Source organism: Alosa alosa, chromosome 22 (genome assembly GCF_017589495.1).
Source record: "Alosa alosa isolate M-15738 ecotype Scorff River chromosome 22, AALO_Geno_1.1, whole genome shotgun sequence".
NCBI classification, from domain to species: domain Eukaryota; kingdom Metazoa; phylum Chordata; class Actinopteri; order Clupeiformes; family Clupeidae; genus Alosa; species Alosa alosa.
In genome coordinates this window covers 29189939-29212438 of record NC_063210.1, presented here as the reverse complement: position 1 = coordinate 29212438, position 22500 = coordinate 29189939, and the positions used below count along the sequence as shown (strand labels likewise).

The 22500-nt window shown below is 42.8% G+C and overlaps 1 protein-coding gene across 1 annotated transcript in view; it reads left to right on the top strand.

The window, feature by feature from the left end:
- sez6l2 (seizure related 6 homolog (mouse)-like 2) overlaps positions 1-13415 on the top strand; it is a 40554-nt gene extending 27139 nt beyond the window's left edge. Inside the window, exons 13-19 of the mRNA XM_048233803.1 lie at positions 156-350; positions 1878-2072; positions 2728-2919; positions 11064-11102; positions 11950-12067; positions 12233-12344; positions 13232-13415. Coding sequence (XP_048089760.1) covers positions 156-350; positions 1878-2072; positions 2728-2919; positions 11064-11102; positions 11950-12067; positions 12233-12344; positions 13232-13261 — 881 coding nt within the window. The 3' untranslated portion in view covers positions 13262-13415. The remainder of the gene's footprint in view (positions 1-155; positions 351-1877; positions 2073-2727; positions 2920-11063; positions 11103-11949; positions 12068-12232; positions 12345-13231) is intronic.
- The last annotated feature ends 9085 nt before the right edge of the window (positions 13416-22500 follow it).

The window sequence follows — 22500 nt, the reverse complement described above, 5'->3', positions numbered from 1 at the left end:
CTACATCTGATTGGCTGTCTCTCATCCTATCTGCTCCTCCCCCTACATCTGATTGGCTCTCTCTTCTCCTCTGCTCCTCCCCCTACATCTAATTGGCTGTCTCTCATCCTCTCTGCTCCTCCCCCTACATCTGATTGGCTGTCTCTCTTTGGTAGATGTGGAGCCTAATGACACGTGTCCAGCCCTTCCACCAATCGAGTTTGGCTGGAGTAGCTCCTCCCATCCCTCACTGGTGCGCGGTAGCGTGCTCACCTTCCAGTGCCAACCAGGATATGACATCATCGGCTCTGACATCATCACCTGCCAATGGGATCTGTCCTGGAGCAATAGCCCTCCCAACTGTGTGAAAAGTAAGATCTGACAGCAGCATCTGAGTTGTGTATCTGAGTTGTGCAGCAGCATCTGTGTGTGTGTGTTCCCTGTGCTGTGCTGTGTGTGTGTGTTCCCTGTGCTGTGCTGTGCTGTGCTGTGTGTGTCCACTGTGCTGTGTGTGTCTGTTCCCTGTGCTGTGCTGTGCTGTGCTGTGTGTGTTCGCTGTGCTGTTTGTGTGTGTTCGCTGTGCTGTGCTGTGCTGTGTGTGTGTGTTCCTGTGCTGTGCTGTGCTGTGTGTGTTCGCTGTGCTGTGCTGTGCTGTGTGTGTTCGCTGCTGTGCTGTGCTGTGTGTGTGTGTTCGCTGTGCTGTGCTGGGCTGTGTGTGTGTGTTCGCTGTGCTGTGTGTGTCTGTTCCCTGTGCTGTGCTGTGCTGTGTGTGTTCGCTGTGCTGTTTGTGTGTGTTCGCTGTGCTGTGCTGTGCTGTGTGTGTGTGTTCCCTGTGCTGTGCTGTGCTGTGCTGTGTGTGTTCGCTGTGCTGTGCTGTGCTGTGTGTGTTCGCTGTGCTGTGCTGGGCTGTGTGTGTGTGTTCGCTGTGCTGTGTGTGTGTGTTCGCTGTGCTGTGCTGTGTGTGTGTTCGCTGTGCTGTGCTGTGCTGTGCTGTGTGTGTGTGTTCCCTGTGCTGTGCTGTGCTATGTGTGTGTGTTCATGCTGTGCCAGCTGTGTGTGTGTGTGCTGTACAAAGCCAGGCTGTGCTGTGCTGTGCTGGGCTGTGTGTGTGTGTTCGCTGTGCTGTGCTGTGTGTGTGTGTGTGTTCTGTGCTGTGCTGTGCTGTGTGTGTGTGTTCTGTGCTGTGCTGTGCTGTGCTGTGTGTGTGTGTTCGCTGTGCTGTGCTGTGCTGTGTGTGTGTGTTCGCTGTGCTGTGCTGTGTGTGTGTGTTCTGTGCTGTGCTGTGCTGTGCTGTGCTGTGCTGTGCTGTGCTGTGTGTGTGTGTTCGCTGTGCTGTGCTGTGCTGTGCTGTGCTGTGCTGTGCTGTGTGTGTGTGTTCGTTCTGTGCTGTGCTGTGCTGTGTGTGTGTGTTCGCTGTGCTGTGCTGTGTGTGTTCCCTGTGTATTTACAACAGCAGAGTAACATATAAATACATCGTGACTCTAGAGGGAGCTCTACACTTGCCAAAAATACCTGAACCTGCATAGTACACCTTTAATGGAATTTAATGTGTACAAGTAGTCCAAGCTAATATTATTTCTAGAATATGAAATGAAATCATAAACTGAGATATACCTTAAAGCTTTATTGTTAAACAATTTACGTAAATTATTTAGATGAATTTCTTTGATGGAATTTCAATTCTACTTCCTTAAATTCAAATTGTAATTGTACGCCAATACTGTGTTGTTACCATGATAACTGTTGTACGGCAATTGCCAATACACAGCCCTACTGTGCTGTTACCATAGTAACTGTTGTACGGCAGATTCTTGCCAATACACAGCCCTACTGTGTTGTTTTCATAGTAACTGTTGTCTGTGTTGTTACCATAGTAACTGTTGTCTGTGTCTCTGTAGTCCAGCAGTGTCCAGACCCTGGGGACGTGGTCAACGGAGCGCGCTCAGTGCATCCAGAGCTGGGCTTCGCCGTTGGAACCCTGGTGCGCTTCACGTGTAACCAAGGTTACCAGCTGGAGGGACCTAGTCAGATCTCGTGTCACGGTCGCGACACAGGCACACCCAAATGGAGTGACCGCAGTCCCAAGTGTGTCTGTAAGTGTGTGTGTGTGTGTGTGTGTTTAACCATTACTCTTTGTTTATATAGAGTATCACCACATGTGTTACTTCATGGATGGAGCTCTTTCCTCTTTGTTTCTTAACCACGTAGGACCCCCTTAGATGGTTATTCATAAACTCAAGACCCCCTGTTAGATTAGATGGTTATTCATAAACTCAAGACCCCCTGTTAGATTAGATGGTTATTCATAAACTCAAGACCCCCTGTTAGATTAGATGGTTATTCATAAATGTATCTCTTCCTCCTCCTCCTCTCCCTCCTCCTCCCCTCCTCCTCCCTCCTCCTCCTCCTCCCCCTCCTCCTCCTCCTCTCCTCCTCCTCCTCCTCCCTCCTCCCTCCCCCTCCTCCCTCTCCCTCCCCTCCTCCCTCCTCCTCCTCCCTCTCCTCCTCCTCCCTCCTCCTCCCTCCTCCTCCCTCCTCCCTCCTCCTCCCTCTCCTCCTCCCTCCTCCTCCTCCCTCCTCTCCTCCTCCTCTCCCTCCCTCCCCTCCTCCTCCCTCCCTCCCTCCTCTCCTCCCTCCCCTCCTCCTCCTCTCCCTCCCTCCTCCCTCCCTCCTCCCCTCTCCCTCCTCCCTCCTCCTCCTCTCCTCCCTCCTCCTCCTCCCTCTCCTCCTCCTCTCCTCTCCCTGTAGTAAAGTACGACCCCTGTCCCAACCCTGGTGTCCCAGATAATGGCTACCAGACGCTGTACAAGCACAGCTACCAGGCTGGAGAGATGCTGCGCTTCTTCTGCTACGAGGGCTACGAGCTGGTGGGAGACGTCGTCATCAACTGTGTCCCCGGACACCCGTCCCAGTGGAGCAGCAACCCACCCTTCTGCAAAGGTCTCACCCTCTCACCCACACACAGGCACTCACCCTCTCACCCACACACAGGCACCCTCTCACCCTATGGCAGCCATAAAACAACAGGTAGTGTTATAGACAGGTGTGCCACAAAACAACAGGTGAGCAAACTGGAGAACGATCTTAGAGATTCTGTAACAAGTGCTGTAAATAGAGAGGTGGATTTCAGGAAGTATGTTGATGAAAACCTGGCCAAATAGAGGTAAATAGAGAGTCATATAATGGCCGAATTGGTAGAGAGAGAGTCATATAATGGCTGAATTGGTAGATAGAGAGTCATATAATGGCTGAATTGGTAAATAGAGTCATATAATGGCTGAATTGGTAGATAGAGAGTCATATAATGGCCGAATTGGTAAATAGAGAGTCATATAATTGCTGAATTTAATGTCTAATATTAAAAATCTTAATGTCTAGTATTAAATATCTGTACAGAGAGGTATATAATGGCCGAATTGGTAAATATCTTAATGTCTAGTATTAAACATCTGGACAGAGAGGTATATAATGGCCGAATTGGTAAATATCTTAATGTCTAGTATTAAATATCTGTACAGAGAGGTATATAATGGCCGAATTGGTAAATATCTTAATGTCTAGTATTAAACATCTGGACAGAGAGGTATATAATGGCCGAATTGGTAAATATCTTAATGTCTAGTATTAAACATCTGGACAGAGAGGTATATAATGGCCAATTGGTAAATATCTTAATGTCTAGTATTAAACATCTGGACAGAGAGGTATATAATGGCCGAATTGGTAAATATCTTAATGTCTAGTATTAAACATCTGGGCAGAGAGGTATATAATGGCCGAATTGGTAAATATCTTAATGTCTAGTATTAAACATCTGGACAGAGAGGTATATAATGGCCGAATTGGTAAATATCTTAATGTCTAGTATTAAACATCTGGGCAGAGGTATATAATGGCCAATTGGTAAATATCTTAATGTCTAGTATTAAACATCTGGACAGAGAGGTATATAATGGCCGAATTGGTAAATATCTTAATGTCTAGTATTAAACATCTGGACAGAGAGGTATATAATGATAGATGCCGGTAGTGATCTAGCCAACCACAACATAAACAAAGTGATCAATGATGATCAATGATAAAATGACAGTTGCAAATAAAGCGCTACAGAGATCCACCCTCTCACTCACACTCTCACCCACACACTCACCCACACACACACCCTCTCACCCACACACACACCCACACACTCCCCCTCTCACCCACACACTCTCACCCTCTCACTCACACTCTCACCCACACACACACCCTCTCACCCACACACACACCCTCTCACACACACACTCACCCTCTCACACACACTCACCCTCTCACTCACACTCTCACCCACACACACACACCCTCTCATCCACACTCACCCTCTCATCCACACACTCACCCTCTCACTCACACACTCCCCCTCTGATCCACTCAGTCAGCTGCTTAGATGCTGAATTGAAATGATAAATATCCAATCATTCTTCACAAATGAATTACTCATGTATTGAAATGATAAATATCCAATCATTCCTCACAAATGAAGTTACTCATGTATTGAAATGATTCCTGTAGGAATTCCTGTACTCTACTGATTCATGTACTGATTCCTGCAATGATTCATGTACTGATTCCTGAAATGATTCATGTACTGATTCCTGTAATGATTCATTTAAAGGATCTCTAAGCACAGTTGGGTGATGTCACTTCTGTTGACGTTTGAAGTATCATCAAAGAAAACAGAGAGCTAGCTTGCCCCTCCCTCCTCCTCTTCCCCTCCCTCCCCAAACCCCACCCCCCATCCTTCTTGTTGGTGATTGGCTGGAACACAGTTTATGTTTCATGGTCCAGGCTGGACTAGGCTGGATTAGGCTGTCCACAGCAGGGGGTCAGGATTTGAAGGGTTAGCTTAAGCCACTTAGCATGGCATTTGGCCGCTGACATTTTTGAAAACATGGCGTTACATGATTGCAACTTCCGGCACCAGTTTTTACATGCTGATTGGTAGATGACAGCTCCTGCACGAGTTTAGTGTTGGGCACGAGCGTCCTCATGCACGAGTTTAGTGTTGGGCACGAGCGTCCTCGCGCGTCCATGTTGGTTTGCATTTCTGGAAGACGACAAATAAACAACTAACTACTTGGATTAAGCTACTGATACTTGACTTAATGCCTACATGGTTTAGGCTGTATTACCGGACTTTGTGGTAAATAAAAGAAAAATGTTAATGTTGTCATATTAGGCTATTATTTGCCGTATATGCGGGGTGCCAAGTTTACCTTAAAGTGCAAATTACCTTAAAGTAACTGACTATGACCATACACTTTGGCAGATGCATAGCAATGACCTATATCCAATTATTAGCCTACTCATTGCGTTGTGTATGAAGACTATTTTAAAATGCACAGGCTGTAGTTCTGTAGAACACAACGTCTGGATCATGTAACCTATGTCTCCCCAAGTGATTTAAAACGAAACAAATGTCAATTACTTACTTTGTTTGCTTTCTTGCAACATTGACATGATTAGGCTATGCATTTGATTTAAGAGTGTGTCCATGAGAGGACCAGGCGGGGGTGACACATGCTACGTCACCGATTTTGATGAAACTTGGACAGTTTGAAGGGTCCACCTAAAAACTCAAAAAGCCAAAATAGTACAAAATTTGAAACAACCCAGGGGGAGTTAGGCCCCCGTCCTTGTTTTAGGCCAAAAAAACTCAAAAAAAGGCCCAAAATTGCATAAAATGTTGACATCCCTCCTGCTGTCAGATTTAAACACAGGAAAGTAACAATCCATGCCATCAAAGGACCATCCAAGGTTAGTTTAAAACTGGAGTTACAAGGCGTAAGGTGTGACTGGTGTCAGTCCAGGACTGCACGTATCCTTTTGACGAATACCCAAAAAATAGCAATATTCAGACCTGAATATCTCCGATGAGCAAGCATCTTTTTTCAAAATTCTTTCTGCACATGAAAGGGCCATCTGTGGACTTGACATAAATCAAAAGAAAAATGCTCGGCCTTTTTATTATTTTTGTCACTGTAACCGCCTAAATAGTGTGATCCAGCCAGTGATTTCAAATACATATCTATTTCAATGATTGGTTGAAACATAATGTTTAGATAATTTATGGTGGACAAATGGAGATATATTATCATCAATCATGTCTACTGATCAAATCCAAGCTAGATTTAATGTCCTAAGTGCAATATATTCCTTAAGGTAGCTCAAAATGACATCATTGGGTGACATACACCAGTATACCCGTAGGTCCAATATTTGCAAATGTGATATCTCCAACATATCTCAGAGCTGGAAACAGTCACTTGGATTCAAATAATAATTTGTAACATTTTGGTTGCCAAAGGTCAAAGGTCAAGGTCACTGTGACCTTATGTATATCCCTTTGTGGTGGATAAATCTCAAAAAATCCCTGACATAATTTCATATGTGATACAAATATTCACTTTGACTCACAGATAACAAATATTTGAATCTGGTGGTCAAAGGTCAAGGACCTTGCATTCTTGAGAAAATTGTATATCATAAATTCCTGTAGGGATGTTTTTTTTTTCAAATTTGGTACAAATATTCACTTGCACTTTTGTCTTCGTCATTCATCAGTGACCTCCAGAAGGCTCAACAGTGGTATCTGGCATCTCAGGCCCAGCTCCCTCCACACTCATAGGTTGTCTACCAACCAATACCAACACATTTTTTGGTAATTTGTCTTCTTTGCTGTGGCCGTTTATGATCCGATCAGCAGCACAGCCAAGCAAACTGCAGTCCCTTGATGTGGGCACCCACAAATACCAACAAATTCTTTAGTTAATCATCTTTTTTGCTGTGGCCATTTATGATCCCATCAGCAACTATACAACAAACAAAACACCAACCCTTAATGAGGGCACCAAGAAGTACCACTAAAGTCTTTGGTCATTCCTCTTCTTTGCTCCCACAGTTTCTGATCCAATCAGCAACATAACCAGACCAACTGTAAGCCCTTGATGTGGGCACCCACAAATACCTACCCTTTCTTCAGTCAATCCTCTTCATTGCTTTGGTGGTTTATTATCTGATCATTAACATACCCAGTCAAACCGCAAGCCTTTCATGCAGATACCAACAAATACTAACAAATATTTAGATACCAACTACTAACCATTGTCACAAATTCCTCAGTCATTCCTGTTTGTTGCTATGGCCATTTATGATCCGATCAGCAACATACCAACATACCAAGCAATATCATAAATTCTCCAGTCATTCCTCTTCATTACTGTGGACACTTATGATCTGATCAACAACATACACAACCCGACACGCAGCCCTTGATGTAGGCACCAACAACTACCACTCCAGAAACACAGCAGCAGCGTCTCAGAGTCAATTTAGGTTACAACATGACCCCAAATAGCATGTGAGTGCCATAGCCATTGGCTTGCCTTTTCAGCAGCCTCCAATATTTGTTACAGCTCCTTTCAGTGACCGTCCTCAAAAAAAGTCTAACAGAAGTTTTGTGGCTGATTATATTTGTGAACTATTTCACTATTCACTAAAAAATATTTGTACAACTTGAACATGATATCCTGGAAACACAGAGTATTGTTGTTATTGTTATTATCACATGATAATAACATTGTTAACCATTGATAAATGGTTTTAACATTGGAAAATGTTAATCTAGCTTGGCATTACTCCATTAGCACTGTTCCATTAGCCCAACACAGCAGACAGCGGTCATATGCAGGAATTAAAGTGGGAGGAACGCAGTTCCGCCACCTCGGATAGTTTAATAATAAATATATTCTTTCATACCAACGATACAGCGCGATTATATTGTTAAAATAATTGGGGAGTTAATTTTCGTGTTTACAGAGGTGACCCGAAAAGCTATCAATTCTTGTCCAAAAAGTATTGCTACACTACGATACTCAATATGTTGTCCAACGGTGAGTCATTTTTCCCTGTTGCACCGACACTGGATTTTAGGGTTCCCCCACCTGCCAAATCCCACTTTAACCACTGGTCATGTGCCATGCAATGGAAACAGATTCACAAGTAATGTACATTATCATGTTTTCAATGTTTCAGACAGATTTCCTTGTGGGACCCTAACATGAAGCTAGGTGGTTATACCATATCAGAGTCTCTGCTTTAAAACAACTTGTACTAATAAGCAGGGTCTACAGACATGTTTTTACGATGGATGGACATTGAGGTACAGTAGGCTACAAAACAAGTAAAGCCCAGGAGAGTACTGACTGACTTGCTATATACGAACACCCAATACCCATCCAGAGTAATCATCATGTCCTTGTCCACGGGGACAGCCGTGGCCTACTGGGTAGTGCTTCGGCCTTAAAGGGTTGCCAGGTTCGAACCCCGACCAGTAGGAATGGCTGAAGTGCCCTTGAGCAGGACACCTAACCCCTTACTGCTCCCTGAGCACCGCTGTAGCAGGCAGCTCACTGCGTCGGGATTAGTGTGTGCTTCACCTCACTGTTATGTGTGTTCACTGTGTGCTGTGTGTGTGTTTCACTAATTCACGGATTGGGATAAATGCAGAGACCAAATTTCCCTCACGGGATCAAAAGAGTATATGTACGTATATACTTGTTTGTAAAAATCTCCATTTTGGATGTCCACAGATCCAAGTAAACCAGCATTCTCTTTAGAAGGTTTAAAAAAAATATCTGTGTGGGCTAAAACACTGTTTGTGTGGACGAAAGACCCAAACATAAAATATCTGGTTATGTGTGTACAGGGCCTAAGTTGTGCTAAAACTCCCTCAAGGTGTTTCCAGGATATTGTAAAAATACAGTAGGCCCATGTTGTTTTTTTGAGAGGTCACAGTAACATTGACCACTCAAATCTAATCAGTTTATCTTTGAGTGTAAGTGACTGTGTGTGCCGAATTTGAAAGAAAAAAAAAACTTCCTATAGGCATTCCTCACAAGAATGTGAGGTCACAATGACCCTGACCTATGACCTTTGACCATCAAATTCAATTTAATTTGTTATCTGTGAGTGGAAGGCCCTTTCCGAAACTAGCTACACTCTCTCCCTAGCCACTTGCACTCCTAACCAAGTGTTAAAGGAACACGCCAACATTTTGGGAAATTATCTTATTTTCTCTGCCAGAGTTAGATTAGATGATACATACCCATGTGTGTGTGTGCAGTACCTCAGTCTGAAGCACCCACTGTTAGCATAGCTTATCATAGTTCATTGAGGTGAGCAGTTCTAACTAGCCTATAGCACCCAAAAGTGATAAAAGAACTCCAACATTTTCCCATTTACATGGAGAACTCGATTTAGCTGTAAGGGTGATTCCCACCTGAGTGCACACCGTAACTTAGGGGAGTGGGTAGGGATTGGTTTCAGAAAGGGCCAGTGTGAATGTTTGTATCACATTTGCAATTATGTCAGGGATTTTTAGAGGTTTATTCACCACAATGGGATGTACATAAGGTCACAGTGACCTTGACCTTTGACCTTTGACTATCAAAATCTTACAAGTTATTATTTGAGTCCAAGTGACTGTTTCTAGCCCAGAGATATGTTGGAGATATCACATTTGCAAAAATTAGACCTACGGGTATACTGGTGTATGTCACCCGATGATATCATTTTGAGCTACCTCACTCAGGACATTAAATGTAGCTTGGATTTGATCAGCAGACATGATTAATGATAATATATCTCCATTTGTCCACCATAAATAACCTAAGCATTATTTTCAACCAATCATTAAAGTAGATATGTATTTGAAATCACTGGCTGGATCACACTATTCAGGCGGTTACCACGGAAAAAATAATTAAAAGGCCGAGCATTTTTCTTTTGATTTATTAATTCCACAGATGGCCCTTTCATGTGCAGAAAGAATTTTGAAAAAAGGAGCTCATCGGACATATTCAGGTCTGAATATTGCTATTTTTTGGGTATTCGCCAAAAAGCATGTGACATGGACTGACACCCGTCACACCTTACGCCTTGTAACTCCAGTTTTAAACTAACCTTGGATGGTCCTTTGATGGCATGGATTGTTACTTTGCTGTGTTTAAATCTGACAGCAGGAGGGATGTCAACATTTTATGCAATTTTGGGCCTTTTTTTGATTTTTTTTGCCCTAAAACAAGGAGGCGGTCCTAACTCCCCCTGGGTAGTTTCAAATTTTGTACTATTTTGGCTTTTTGAGTTTTTAGGTGGACCCTTCAAACTGTCCAAGTTTCATCAAAATCGGTGACGTAGTATGTGTCAGCCCCGCCTGGTCCCCTCATGGACACACTCTTAAATGTTCAGGCTGCCAGTCGAGGCAAAAGCCAAATGTCCAACAACAGTTGCAGACTCTATGCCTGCTCGAACCACAATACCCGAGGGATGTGCGCTTCTATCGGAAGTTTAACTTGCATTGGCTTCATTTCGTCTGCCTGCAAATGTAGCCTAGGCTTAACAAGCTGCAAATTCACACTGGGTGCAGCAAAAATCCCAGCTATCCACACGTTTCCTACATACCATGTCTACTTAATTAATAGTCATTTTCGTTGGATAGCCTATTGCGTAATAGGCTTACAACCTGTCCAAACATAGTATTTAGGGATCATTATTTGTGAAGCCTAAAGTGACACAATATTGATTCGCATAGTTTATTATCACATATGAACATCACATTAAATAACCTAGGACTTCAGAGACAGGGCAAACTTTACCACCATTCCCAAAATGTTATCCCAACCAATTAAATAAATTTGCGGTTATAACGAGGTGAAGCGCGTTCCCGAACAATTTCTTTTCCTCTGAGGGAATGTCCAATCTTCTAGCCTAGCATGGGCCATTGAAATGAATGGGGGCGGGACTTAGTCACTCTTTCCAGTTATATATAATACCTCCATGGTCCACACGGACCATGTGTTTTACAGCGTATTCAGGGCACAGGCAGCTAGCGGATCATAAGGAGATGTTTGCAGCATGTTTGCTTAGAAACTGCGTAACAACACTTAGAGAACCTTTAATGTTCCATTGAATGATTAATTTAATGTTCCATGGAATGATTAATTTAATGTTCCATGGAATGATTCATGTTCTGATTTGTTCCATAGTGGCGTATGATGACCTGCTGGATGAGCACAAGTTGGAAGGTTTGTGATTTTTTGGTATATTAGGGATATATGGTTGGTATATGAGGTATATATGTGTGATATGCGTGTGGTATAGGTATATGAGTTATATATGTGTGATATGCGTGTGGTATATTAGGGATATATGGTTGGTATATGAGGTATATATGTGTGATATGCGTGTGGTATATTAGGGATATATGGTTGGTATATGAGTTATATATGTGTGATATGCGTGTGGTATATCAGGGATATATGGTTGGTATATGAGTTATATATGTGTTATATGCCTGTGGTATATGTATGAGTATATGATGGGTATACTGTATGTATGAGTATATGAGTGTCATGTGTGAGTACATTAGGAGTGGTATTTGTGTGATATATGAGTGTCATGTGTGAGTATATGAGGAGTATATTAGGAGTATATGTATTAGTGGTGTATGAGTGATGTGTGTGTGGTATTTGAGGAGTATATGTGTACTATGCATGTATGTGTGTGGTATATTAGTGGTATATGAGTGATGTGTGTGGTATATTAGTGATATGTGTGGGATATATTAGTGATATGTGTGGGCTATATTAGTGATGTGTGTGGTATATTAGTGGTGTATGAGTGATGTGTGTGTGGTATTTGAGGAGTATATGTGTACTATGCATGTATGTGCGTGGTATATTAGTGGTATATGAGTGATGTGTGTGTGGTATTTGAGGAGTATATGTGTACTATGCATGTATGTGTGTGGTATATTAGTGGTATATGAGTGATGTGTGTGGTATATTAGTGGTATATGATGGACATATTAGAAGTATATGAGGGTTCCAAGTGTTGTATATGAGAATGATGAGTGTCCTCTTTCCTGCCCAGTTTCTCAGTCATATGAACCCTCCCACCAAATGCTGAGCGAGAACATTGCTTTGGCAATAATCCTGCCAATCATCCTGGTCATTCTTCTGATTGGAGGAATCTACATGTACTACACCAAGTGAGTTTAGCAAAGGGGTTTGTGGTGTGTAATATCTTAAATCTCTGACTGAATTCCATCTTAAGCAAAACCCTACAGGCTTGTAACCTGCAGATACGGTGTGTGTGTGTGTGTGTGTGCGTGTACGTGTGTGTGTGTGTCTCGCTCTCTCTCTGTCTCCCCCAGTGTGTGTAGGCTGCACTGGAAGCCGTTGTTCTGGAAGTCTCTCTCTCACACACACTCCTACAGTCCGATCACAGTGGAGTCCGACTTCAACAACCCTCTCTATGAGGCGGGGGTAAAACTCACACACACTCTTTTCACCTCACACACACACTCACACACATACTCACACACACTCAACAACCCTCTCTATGAGGCGTGGGTAAAACTCACACACACTCTTTTCAACTCACACACACACTCACACACTCACACATACTCACACACACTCAACAACCCTCTCTATGAGGCTGGGGTAAAACTCTCTCACACACACACACACACACACACACACACACACACACACACACTCAACCCTCTCTATGAGGCTGGAGTAAAACTCACACACACGCACACTATTTTCAACTCACACACACACACACACTCTTTTGTAACTCACACACACATGCACACACACGCACACACACGCATGCACACACACACACGCGCACACACACACACACACACACACACACTAACCTGTGAGGACAGACGACTTTAGGCCAGCTGCATGTGTATCTATTTAACCCAACTGTGTGTGTGTGTGTGCGTTTCTGTATGATCTGACTGGTCTGTGTTACCCAGCTGTGTGTGTGTGTGTGTGTATGATCTGACTAATCTCCGTCTTACCAAGCTGTGTGTGTGTGTGTGTGTGTGTGTGTGTGTGTGATTTGACTAGTCTCTGTGTTACCAAGCTGTGTATGTGTGTGTGTGTGTGTGTGTGTGTGTGTGATTTGACTAGTCTCCGTGTTACCAAGCTGTGTGTGTGTGTGTGTGTGTGTGTGTGTGTGTATGATCTGACTAGTCTCCGTGTAACCAAGCTGTGTGTGTGTGTGTGTGTGTGTGTGTGTGATCTGACTTGTCTCTCTTTAGCCTGAGTGTAACCTGCTGTGTGTGTGTGTGTGTGTGTGTGTGTGATCTGACTTGTCTCTCTTTAGTGTAACCTGCTGTTTTCCTTCCTAGGACACGCGGGAGTATGAAGTGTCAATCTGAAGCCGTCAAACTTCCATTAGAAGACAAATATTCCTCTTCCTCCTCCTCCTCCCCTCCCCTCCTTATGTTCATCCCTCTCTCTCTGTCATCTTCTGTTTCTCTCCCTCAATTTTTGTTCATGTTTGCCTCTCCACCCCTCCACCTCTCCACCCCTCCATCTCTCTATCTCTCCATCTCTCCACCTCTCCACCCCTCCATCTCTCCACCTCTCCATCTCTCTACCTCTCCACCTCTCCATCTCTCTACCTCTCCACCCCTCCATCTTTCCATCTCTCCACCTCAGTGGGATTCTGAATGGCAGCAAATCACACCTGCAGGTCTGTCTGTGTGTGTGTGTGTGTGTGTGTGTGTGTGTGGAGTGTGTGTTTTGTGTGTGTGCATGTGTGTGTATGTGTGTGGAGTGTGTGTGCACGTGTGTAGTATATATTTGTGTGAGGGAGTGTGTGTGTGTGTCTGTCTCTCTTCTGGATTATTGTGATTGTGTCACCATTATTGTGTGTGTGTATGTTTGACATAGAACTAAAGAGAGGAGTGTGTGTGTGTGTGTGTGTGTGTGTGTGTGTGTGAGAGAGAGAGATGGTGAAAGTGTGCTTGTGGGAATGTGTGTAAAAGTGTGTGTGTGTGTCTGTGGTTAGAGGCATCTCTCAAGTGTGTTTTTTCAAATGTTTCTGTTCTCCTCTGGAAGGTGCCTTACAGAGAGCTGTGCTGTGTGTGTGTGTGTGTGTGAGTGTATGTGTCTGTGTGTGTGTCTGAGTGTGTGTGTGTGGGGGCATCACATGAGGGAGAGAGCTATTTATTATTTTTTAAAAAGAGAGACAGACTGATAACACACACAGACGCGTATTAACACACACACACACACACACACACATACACACACACATATATATTAACACACCTCTGTAACTCACACACATAACGTTATACATGTGCATGTACTCTTCTCTCTTACACATACACACACGCACACACACACACACACACACACACACACACACAGAAACATCAGTACAAAACAGTACACATACACACATTAAGATAGCTGTTGATCTGCACCACGTTAACAAATTGAATGTAAATATTTAATTGAATATTGAGGCTTTTGTCCACAGATTACAGTTTCAGTGCCAAAACAAACCCTCCCATAATGTGATGTTATTTCATGCTTCCAAACTGTTGCCATAGAAACACCTCCATGATCTTTGCTAAGCAACAGCCAGTTCCATTATCTCCAGGAACCACCCGGGTTCCGTCTGCCTGGGGAACCACCCGGGTTCTATATGCCTGGGGAACCACCAGGGTTCCATCTGCCTGGGGAACCACCCGGGTTCTATATGCCTGGGGAACCACCAGGGTTCCGTCTGCCTGGGGAACCACCAGGGTTCTATGTGCCTGAGGAACCACCACATGGGTCTAGTTCTGACCTGGTTCTGGGCAGTCCACTCCTGCTGCACATGATTGTATATTTTCCCACTCGCGCTTCGACCCATCAGACATCTCTGCCCACACGCCGGCCAGCGCCGGGCCCGACCCACCTCTCCTCGTCCTGGGCGCAGCCCGCGGTCTGGGTCCGGTGCCGCTGGGGGTCTGGGTGCCATGTTTGTTCCCAGTGCCAGTAGATGTTGTTGCAGATATGCTTGCCGTGACGCAGTACTTAACTGAAATGCTTCGTTTGTTTGTTTGTTTGTTGGTTTGTTTGTGTTTATTTCATGACTGTGCCAACACTGGCCGCCTGGGCCACAGTGCCATACATTTACTCACAGGAAATGTTACCATGGAGACATTATTTATTTGCCTAAATTTAAAAATGAAATAAAAGTCTCTGTTGGATGGATGCTCTTGTCAGTGTGCTCTCTAGATGGACTGTGGAATCTGTGATTGGTTATGTTGCATGTCAGTCAAAACATCCCTCTGTGATTGGTCATGTTGCATATCAGTCAAAACATCCCTCTGAAGTTCTGGGCCTTCTACATGGGCTGCTACTACTTCCTACATGGGAACAGACACAACAGACACATGGAACAGACATATGAGAACAGACACGTGGAACAGACACATGAGAACATACACGTGGAACAGACACATGAGAACAGACACGTGGAACAGACACATGAGAACATACACGTGGAACAGACACATGGGAACGGACACATAAGAACAGACACATGATAACAGACACAACAGACACATGGGAACAGACACATGGGACCAGACACATGAGAACAGAGACAACAGACACATGGGAACAGACACATGAGAACAGACACGTGGAACAGACACATGAGAACAGTCACATGAAAACAGCGGACTACAAGTGTCACGCAACAGATGTAAATTAGCCTTGTGGCTATAATCTGGCCCAATTATATATTGAGCATTGTCTCTGTCAAATAAACATAAATAAATAAATGAGAACAGACAGAGGGCTGCTACTGCTTCCTACATGGGAACAGACACATGAGAACAGACACAACAGGCACATGGGAACAGACACAACAGGCACATGGGAACAGACAGGGCAGTTTTACTAAATTGTGCTCTCATTGAGGAGTGCCTAAAACCCTCCTTAGCTGTTGTATAATCAGTGGAATCTACAGACTTCAGTGGCTTATTACTTTTCTAAAACTGTTAAATACCTGGCAAAGTGTCATAAAGTAAAGGCACAGCAACGAGAAATGTAACGATTTATTCATAGATAATCATTCTTCTGCTAAGAAATATATTTCCTCTATCAGAGAGCAACGTCGAGACACAGCAGACACAACTTTTGTATCAACAAAGCTGCACATCCCACGGACAGCACAGCCAGGATAGGGAGGCCCATCCCACAGACAGCGCAGCCAGGAAGGGCCCAGTGGAGGCAGCCTGTGCTAAAGGTTGAAGGAAACAACTAGCTACAGCTCTGTAGCCTTACTAGCCTAGCATAGGAGTGCTTCTCACACAAACTCGCCTCACAGACGTACGTCACCGCCCATTTGGAGGTGCAAACAATCGGATTTTTGGTTATTTCACCTCCAGTTCACTTCAAAACAGCATCTTACTTTGGATAGACAAAAGCAGTACATCATAGGAGTGATTAACGTCAAAAAATCTAGACTGGAGTAACTCAACATTTGACACCTCCGATATGTTTAGTGTTCTAAAGACGTCAAATAGCCCGTTATCGTATGAGTATAGTACTCTTTTGATCCCCTGAGGGGAATTAGGTCTCTGCATTAGTGAAACACACACAGCACACAGTGAGGTGAAGCACACACTAACCCGGAACAGTGAGCTGCCTGCTACAGCTGAGCTCGGGGAGCAGTGAGGGGTTAGGTGCCTTGCTCAAGGCCACTTTATCCGTGGATGTGGGCATGGGGGAGCAGTGAGGGGTTAGGTGCCTTGCTCAAGGGCACTTCAGCCGTGGATGTGGGCATGGGAGAGCGGTGAGGGGTTAGGTGCCTTGCTCAAGGGCACTTCAGCCGTGGATGTGGGCATGGGAGAGCGGTGCTCAACCACTTTCCTCGCCCACATTTTCCCTACTGGTCGGGGATCGAACTGCCAACCCTTTGGTTACAAGCCCGAAGCCCTAACCAGTAGGCCACGACTGCCCCAAATCATTACCAAATTGATAGCCAAGGAGCCAGAAGTGAACACGCATGTGTGGCTATAAAAACTGTGCCTTCATTTTACAACTAAACACAAGAAAATACTTTTATAACCCTTGAGCCAGCTCCTTCCCAGATAGCAAGAGGCTGGCGGACCACTGTCGGTCCACTGGGGGCATAGTTGGCGGCAGTGTTGGGCAAGTTACCTCAAAAGCGTAATGCATTATTTACAGTGCATGAAAATGCACTGTAATGTTCTTCCTAGGCAACAACAACTTCTTATTACAGTGCATGAAAATGCACTGTACCATTTTTTCCTAGGCAACTTCTTCTTATTATCAGTTTAACTTAGAAACTTTATTCAAACTTTGTAACGTAGGTCTTCAAACAGATCGGGTTGGTATGACTTTTCAACTTTGAAACTTCTATACTTTTTAAACTATTAAAGAAAAACTTTTTAAAAATCCCCATAGACTTAACATTGCCGATTATGACATCATAATACGGCCATTAAGCAATTAGAATCCTATGGCAGGTGTTCAGGCCACCTGCAGCCTCAGGCTTTAAGCATACAATCTGGGTCAATTAAGACTACACATCCTGTTCAACTGTTTCCTCTGCCCAAAACTGTTTCAAAATAAAAGTCCTCGCTACAATAATCCACTGTTAAACAATGTAACCCATTAAACTACTGAACTTTTTACATTCAACTTTTAAACGGTCTACTTTTAAACTATCATTAAACTATCTATCTATTAAACTAGCTGTCTATCAACAACTTTTAAACTATCTACATTCAACTTTTCAACTTTTAAACTATATACATTCAACTTTTAAACAGTCTACTTTTAAACTATTATTAAACTATCTATTAAACTAGCTGTCTATCAACAACTTTTAACTTGTCATCAACTATGTCAACACTTGTCATCAACTATGACTCCTACCCACTGTAGCTAGTTAGCATGGTTAGCATGGCTAGCATTGTTAACATTTTTAACAAAACTGCTAAAAATGATTAGCTAGGTTAGCTAGGTCACATGGTTAACATAGTTAGCATGTTAGCATTGTTAACATGCTGGTTAGCATAGTTAGCATAACAACTAAAAATGATTAGCTAGGTTAGCTAACTCACATGGCATAGCATTGTTAGCATGCTAGTTAGCATAGTTAGCATAACTACTAAAATTGATTAGCTAGGTTAGCTAAGTCAAATGGTTAGCATAATTAGCATGTTAGCATTGTTTACATGTTAGTTAGCATAGTTAGCATAACTACTAAAAATGATAAGCTAGGTTAGCAAAGTCACATGGTTAACATAGTTAAAATGTTAGCATTAAGATTAAGCAAGAGTTAGCATGTTTAGCAAAACTGCTAGAAAATAGTGTAAATTTTGTCACCTATTTTTAATTTAGTCTTAGTCTTAGTCTTTTGACGAAATGTCCTTTTTAGTCTTTGTCATATTTAGTCATTCAAATATCATTTTTGTTAGTCAAGTTTTAGTCGACTAAAAGTCTCGTCATTTTAGTCTAGTTTTAGTCAAAAGAAAACTAAAGGTATCTTTAGTCATTTTAGTTAGGCTACAGTTATAGCTCGGCTGGGATTTGACCATAAACAGTAAAAGATTTGACTGGACCACTGTCATGATATTCGTAGTCCAGTGTTTCTCAAAGTGTGGTCCACTGGTGGTCCGTAAGCTATCCCAAGTGGTCCGCGAGCAGACGTGGTAAAATATAATATAAATTAGTTGTTTGCTTATTGTGACGGAGGATTCATACTGTATGATTTAAACATATCTTACATAGACAGTGTTGCAGAACTGTTTGGATTTACATACAAGTTGGTTCAATATTGCAAAGTGCAAAGACAATAAGCAAGGTAGTTCAGTGAGTAGGCCTATTGTGTAGACTAATATACTGTTGAAGTAGGTCTAATCTTTTTTTTTTTTTTTAGCTAGGGTTAGTTAAGTGGTCCTTCTTCTGAAAAAGTTTGAGAAACACTGTCGTAGACCCAAGTATTAATGTTTTACTCCGCCACGCTAGATGGCGATATGCGCCCAAACACAACACATTCCCCAAACAAACTCTCCGTCTTAGCCATAGCTAACTGGCTAGCGAACTTTCCATATTAGCTTACTTGCTAGCAAACTTTGCATCATCAGTCTAACTAGTAAAATAGTTGACATTACATGATGAACATTTTCGTATGGACATTCTGGGGGATGTTAATTTGTTTGAGAGAAGCTTCAACTTCTGGGTAAGTAGCATTGTGGCATAAAGCTTAGGTAGTTAGCTTGCGTGTTCTTTTTCCATGTAGTTTCGTGTTGCAGCCACAGGGTAGACTAGCCTACAGGAAAGCTGTTGTGTATAAACTAATTCGGAATATTTTGAACACAGCTAGATATTCTGTCTTCTCATTTTGTAGACGAGATTTTATCTTAGTTTTTATTTCATGCAAAACATTTTAGTCTCGTCTTTTTTCGTCAACAATAATGCATCTTAAGATAGTCTTAGTCAGTGTTTCAGGACATTACTGCCGTCGTCATCGTCTCCTCTTAGTCATGAAAAAAATTCGATTGGCGAGCATATTTCCTCTCGTCTCGTCTGACGAAATTAACACTACTAGAAAACGTTAGTTAAGTTAGCTAAGTAGCATGGTTAGCATGTTAGCATTGCTAGCACTGCTATAAAACATTAGCTAAGTAGCATGGTTAGCATAGTTAAAAACCTTAGCATAACTGCTAGCAAACATTAGAGCCATTCCAACTTTCAGTTATCGTCAAATATCTACCTATACACAGCCATTAAACTATTTGAATATCAACATTCATTAAACTTCCAGTCTGTCAACAACTTTTAAACTATTTACCTTCAACTTTTAAACGGTCTACTTTTAAACTATCATTAAACTATCTATTAGATAGATAGATAGATAGATAGATACTTTATTGATCCCCAGGGTAAATTCAAGGAATTAAACTATTAAACTAGCTGTCTATCAACAACTTTTAAACTATCTACTGTCTATCAACAACTTTTAAACTATCTACATTCAGCTTTTAAACAGTCTACTTTTAAACTATCAACTTTTATTAAGCTATGCAACCACCATGTCTATCCTAGCATCACCGTAGTAACCATCTCTGTATTATCTGTTTTAACTATACATGATATTTTACATCACAACTTTAGCATTTTCATGCACTGGTAATTCCTTGGAATTGCATTTCTAGTTATTATTATTCCGTTTACCACTTTTCCAAACGCAATTTCTCTTGAACAGTTTAACTTAGAAACTTATTTCAAACTTTGTAACGTAGGTCTTCAAACATGACTGAGCTAGGCTTAAGGCTAACAAAAGAACAATATAATGGTTGCAGTTATGGCTTATGGGACAATGTAGGCCCCAAAGGCCAAAGGTCACTCACAACTTAATGTAGTAAAATATAGCCATAGTGAAATTGTATGTTGACTTTAAATGGTTCTCATCATTGCTGGTTGCCTTTCCTTCCACTTACAGTGGTGTAGACTTAATGCAAATAGTTAGAGAATAATGGCTATGATCTTTGTCTGTAAAAGAAACATTTTAGTTATTCTCACTGCTTGAAATGAGAAGTATAGCCTAACCATGTTAGATCTGTTGCATGAATGGCAGAGATAACTCAAATTCCCTTTCTACAGTCATCTAAACAAGGCAATCAAATTCCAGGACCAGCATAGATTACTTTTTTTAATTCTTGGATAATCTTCCCTGGTGCCAATTGAGCATTTCTCAATTTTGGATTAAAAAGCAAAGTAACTTCAGTTACTGAGAATTGTACCGTGTAAAATATTACTGAAATTGTATTAGTAATGCCTTACATTACTGCATTACAGCAAAAAGCAATGCATTACTGTAATTACATTACTTTTTTAATGCATTACTCCCAACATTGGTTGGCAGTCCGCTGGCATTTTGCTCATCGGTTCTCTGGCGGGTTGCAGACAAATTGCCCAATACTTTGCCACTATTGGTCTAAAATCTTTTTCATTTGTTCAGTTATACTCCATATATCATTTTATTAACTTTTCTTAATGTTCATGACAAGTTAAATTTAAAGACATGGTGGTCCAACAGCGGACTACAAGTGGCACGTACGCCACCAGCAGCATACCACCAGCGGCGGACTACAGCGGCATACCTCCAGCGGCCCGCTATCTGATTCTGCTATCTGGGTTACTATGTGATCTCAATGGCAATGCAGCACTTGTTTGCACCTCCAACAGCATGGCGTACCCAGTTAGGCTACCTCCCCAAAACGCCCTTTACGCCCACAAATACCCGTATGTTTGTGTGAAAGACTGCCATGGTGGTGACTGCCATCTTGGTAAATTACACACATCCAGGATGCTTTTATTATAGTGGCACTCTTATGTTACTGTTATGGTAGACATAGCACACTTTTCAGTCACTTTTGACAATAACCCAGATAGCAGAATCAGATTGGGAGATAGCAGACCGCTGCTGGTATGCCGCCGGTGGTGTGACACTTGTATTCCGCTGTTGGACCACGATCTCTTTAAATTTAACTTGTCACAAATATTAAGAAAAGTTAATAAAATTACTGAACTGTAACTGAACAAATGAAAAAGATTTTAGACCAATAGTGGAAAAATATTGGGCAATTTTGTCTGCAACCCGCCAGCGGACCGCCAGAGAACCGATGAGCAAAATGCCAGTGGACCGCCAGCTATGCCCCCAATGGACCGACAGTGGTCTGCCAGCCTCTTGCTATCTGTATAAGTATATATACTTTTTTGATCCCGTGAGGGAAATTTGATCTCTGCATTTAACCCAATCAGTGGGTTAGTGAAACACAAACAGCACACAGTGAACACACAGCGAGGTGAAGCACACACTAACCCCAGCGCAGTGAGCTGCCTGCTTCAACGACGGCGCTCAGGGAGCAGTGAGGGGTTAGGTGCCTTGCTCAAGGGCACTTCAGCTACGGCCCACTGGTCGGGGCTCGAACCGGCAACCCTCCTGTCACAAGTCCAGAGTGCTAACCAGTGGGCCGCGGCTGCCCAACGGGATTTGGGAAACGGGATAAGCTGACTATAAATATTTTGTTGTAGTTTACAATGTGTGATAAAACTTGTTATTTATTGAGATCACACATCGCAGTTCCTCCACGATCGTTTTGAGTTGCATCGCTGTATTGTATGAAAAACATAATTGACCTAGTTTATCAGACTGCAATGATTGGAGGCGGGTCTCATATGGGATGGGCCGGGCCGCTCGGTGCAGTCTGATGACGTTGCAGAGAAGTTGTGATATGGATATGTGTTGACAGACGTGCGCCTCGCCAATCAGCTTCCGCCCCTAAGAGCAGAACAGGAAGTGGCCATTGTACTCAGCTGAGCCGAAAGAAGAAAGAGGAAGAGAAATCTCGCAGCTGAATTGATGTTCGCGTACTTGATGTGGATGCGGAGCAGATTTGGAGTACTTATTTCATTCTTGTAGCTCTAAGACTTTGCCATTCTGTCTGAAGTACCGTGGAGCAGACACAGACGCGCTGCACTCGGTGAGTTGAGTCTTAAGCTCTCGTACTCTAGTAGCTGATAAGGCTTCAGCTAACGCCAGTGTTAGTGATGACAGTCGTACAGGTTAGAG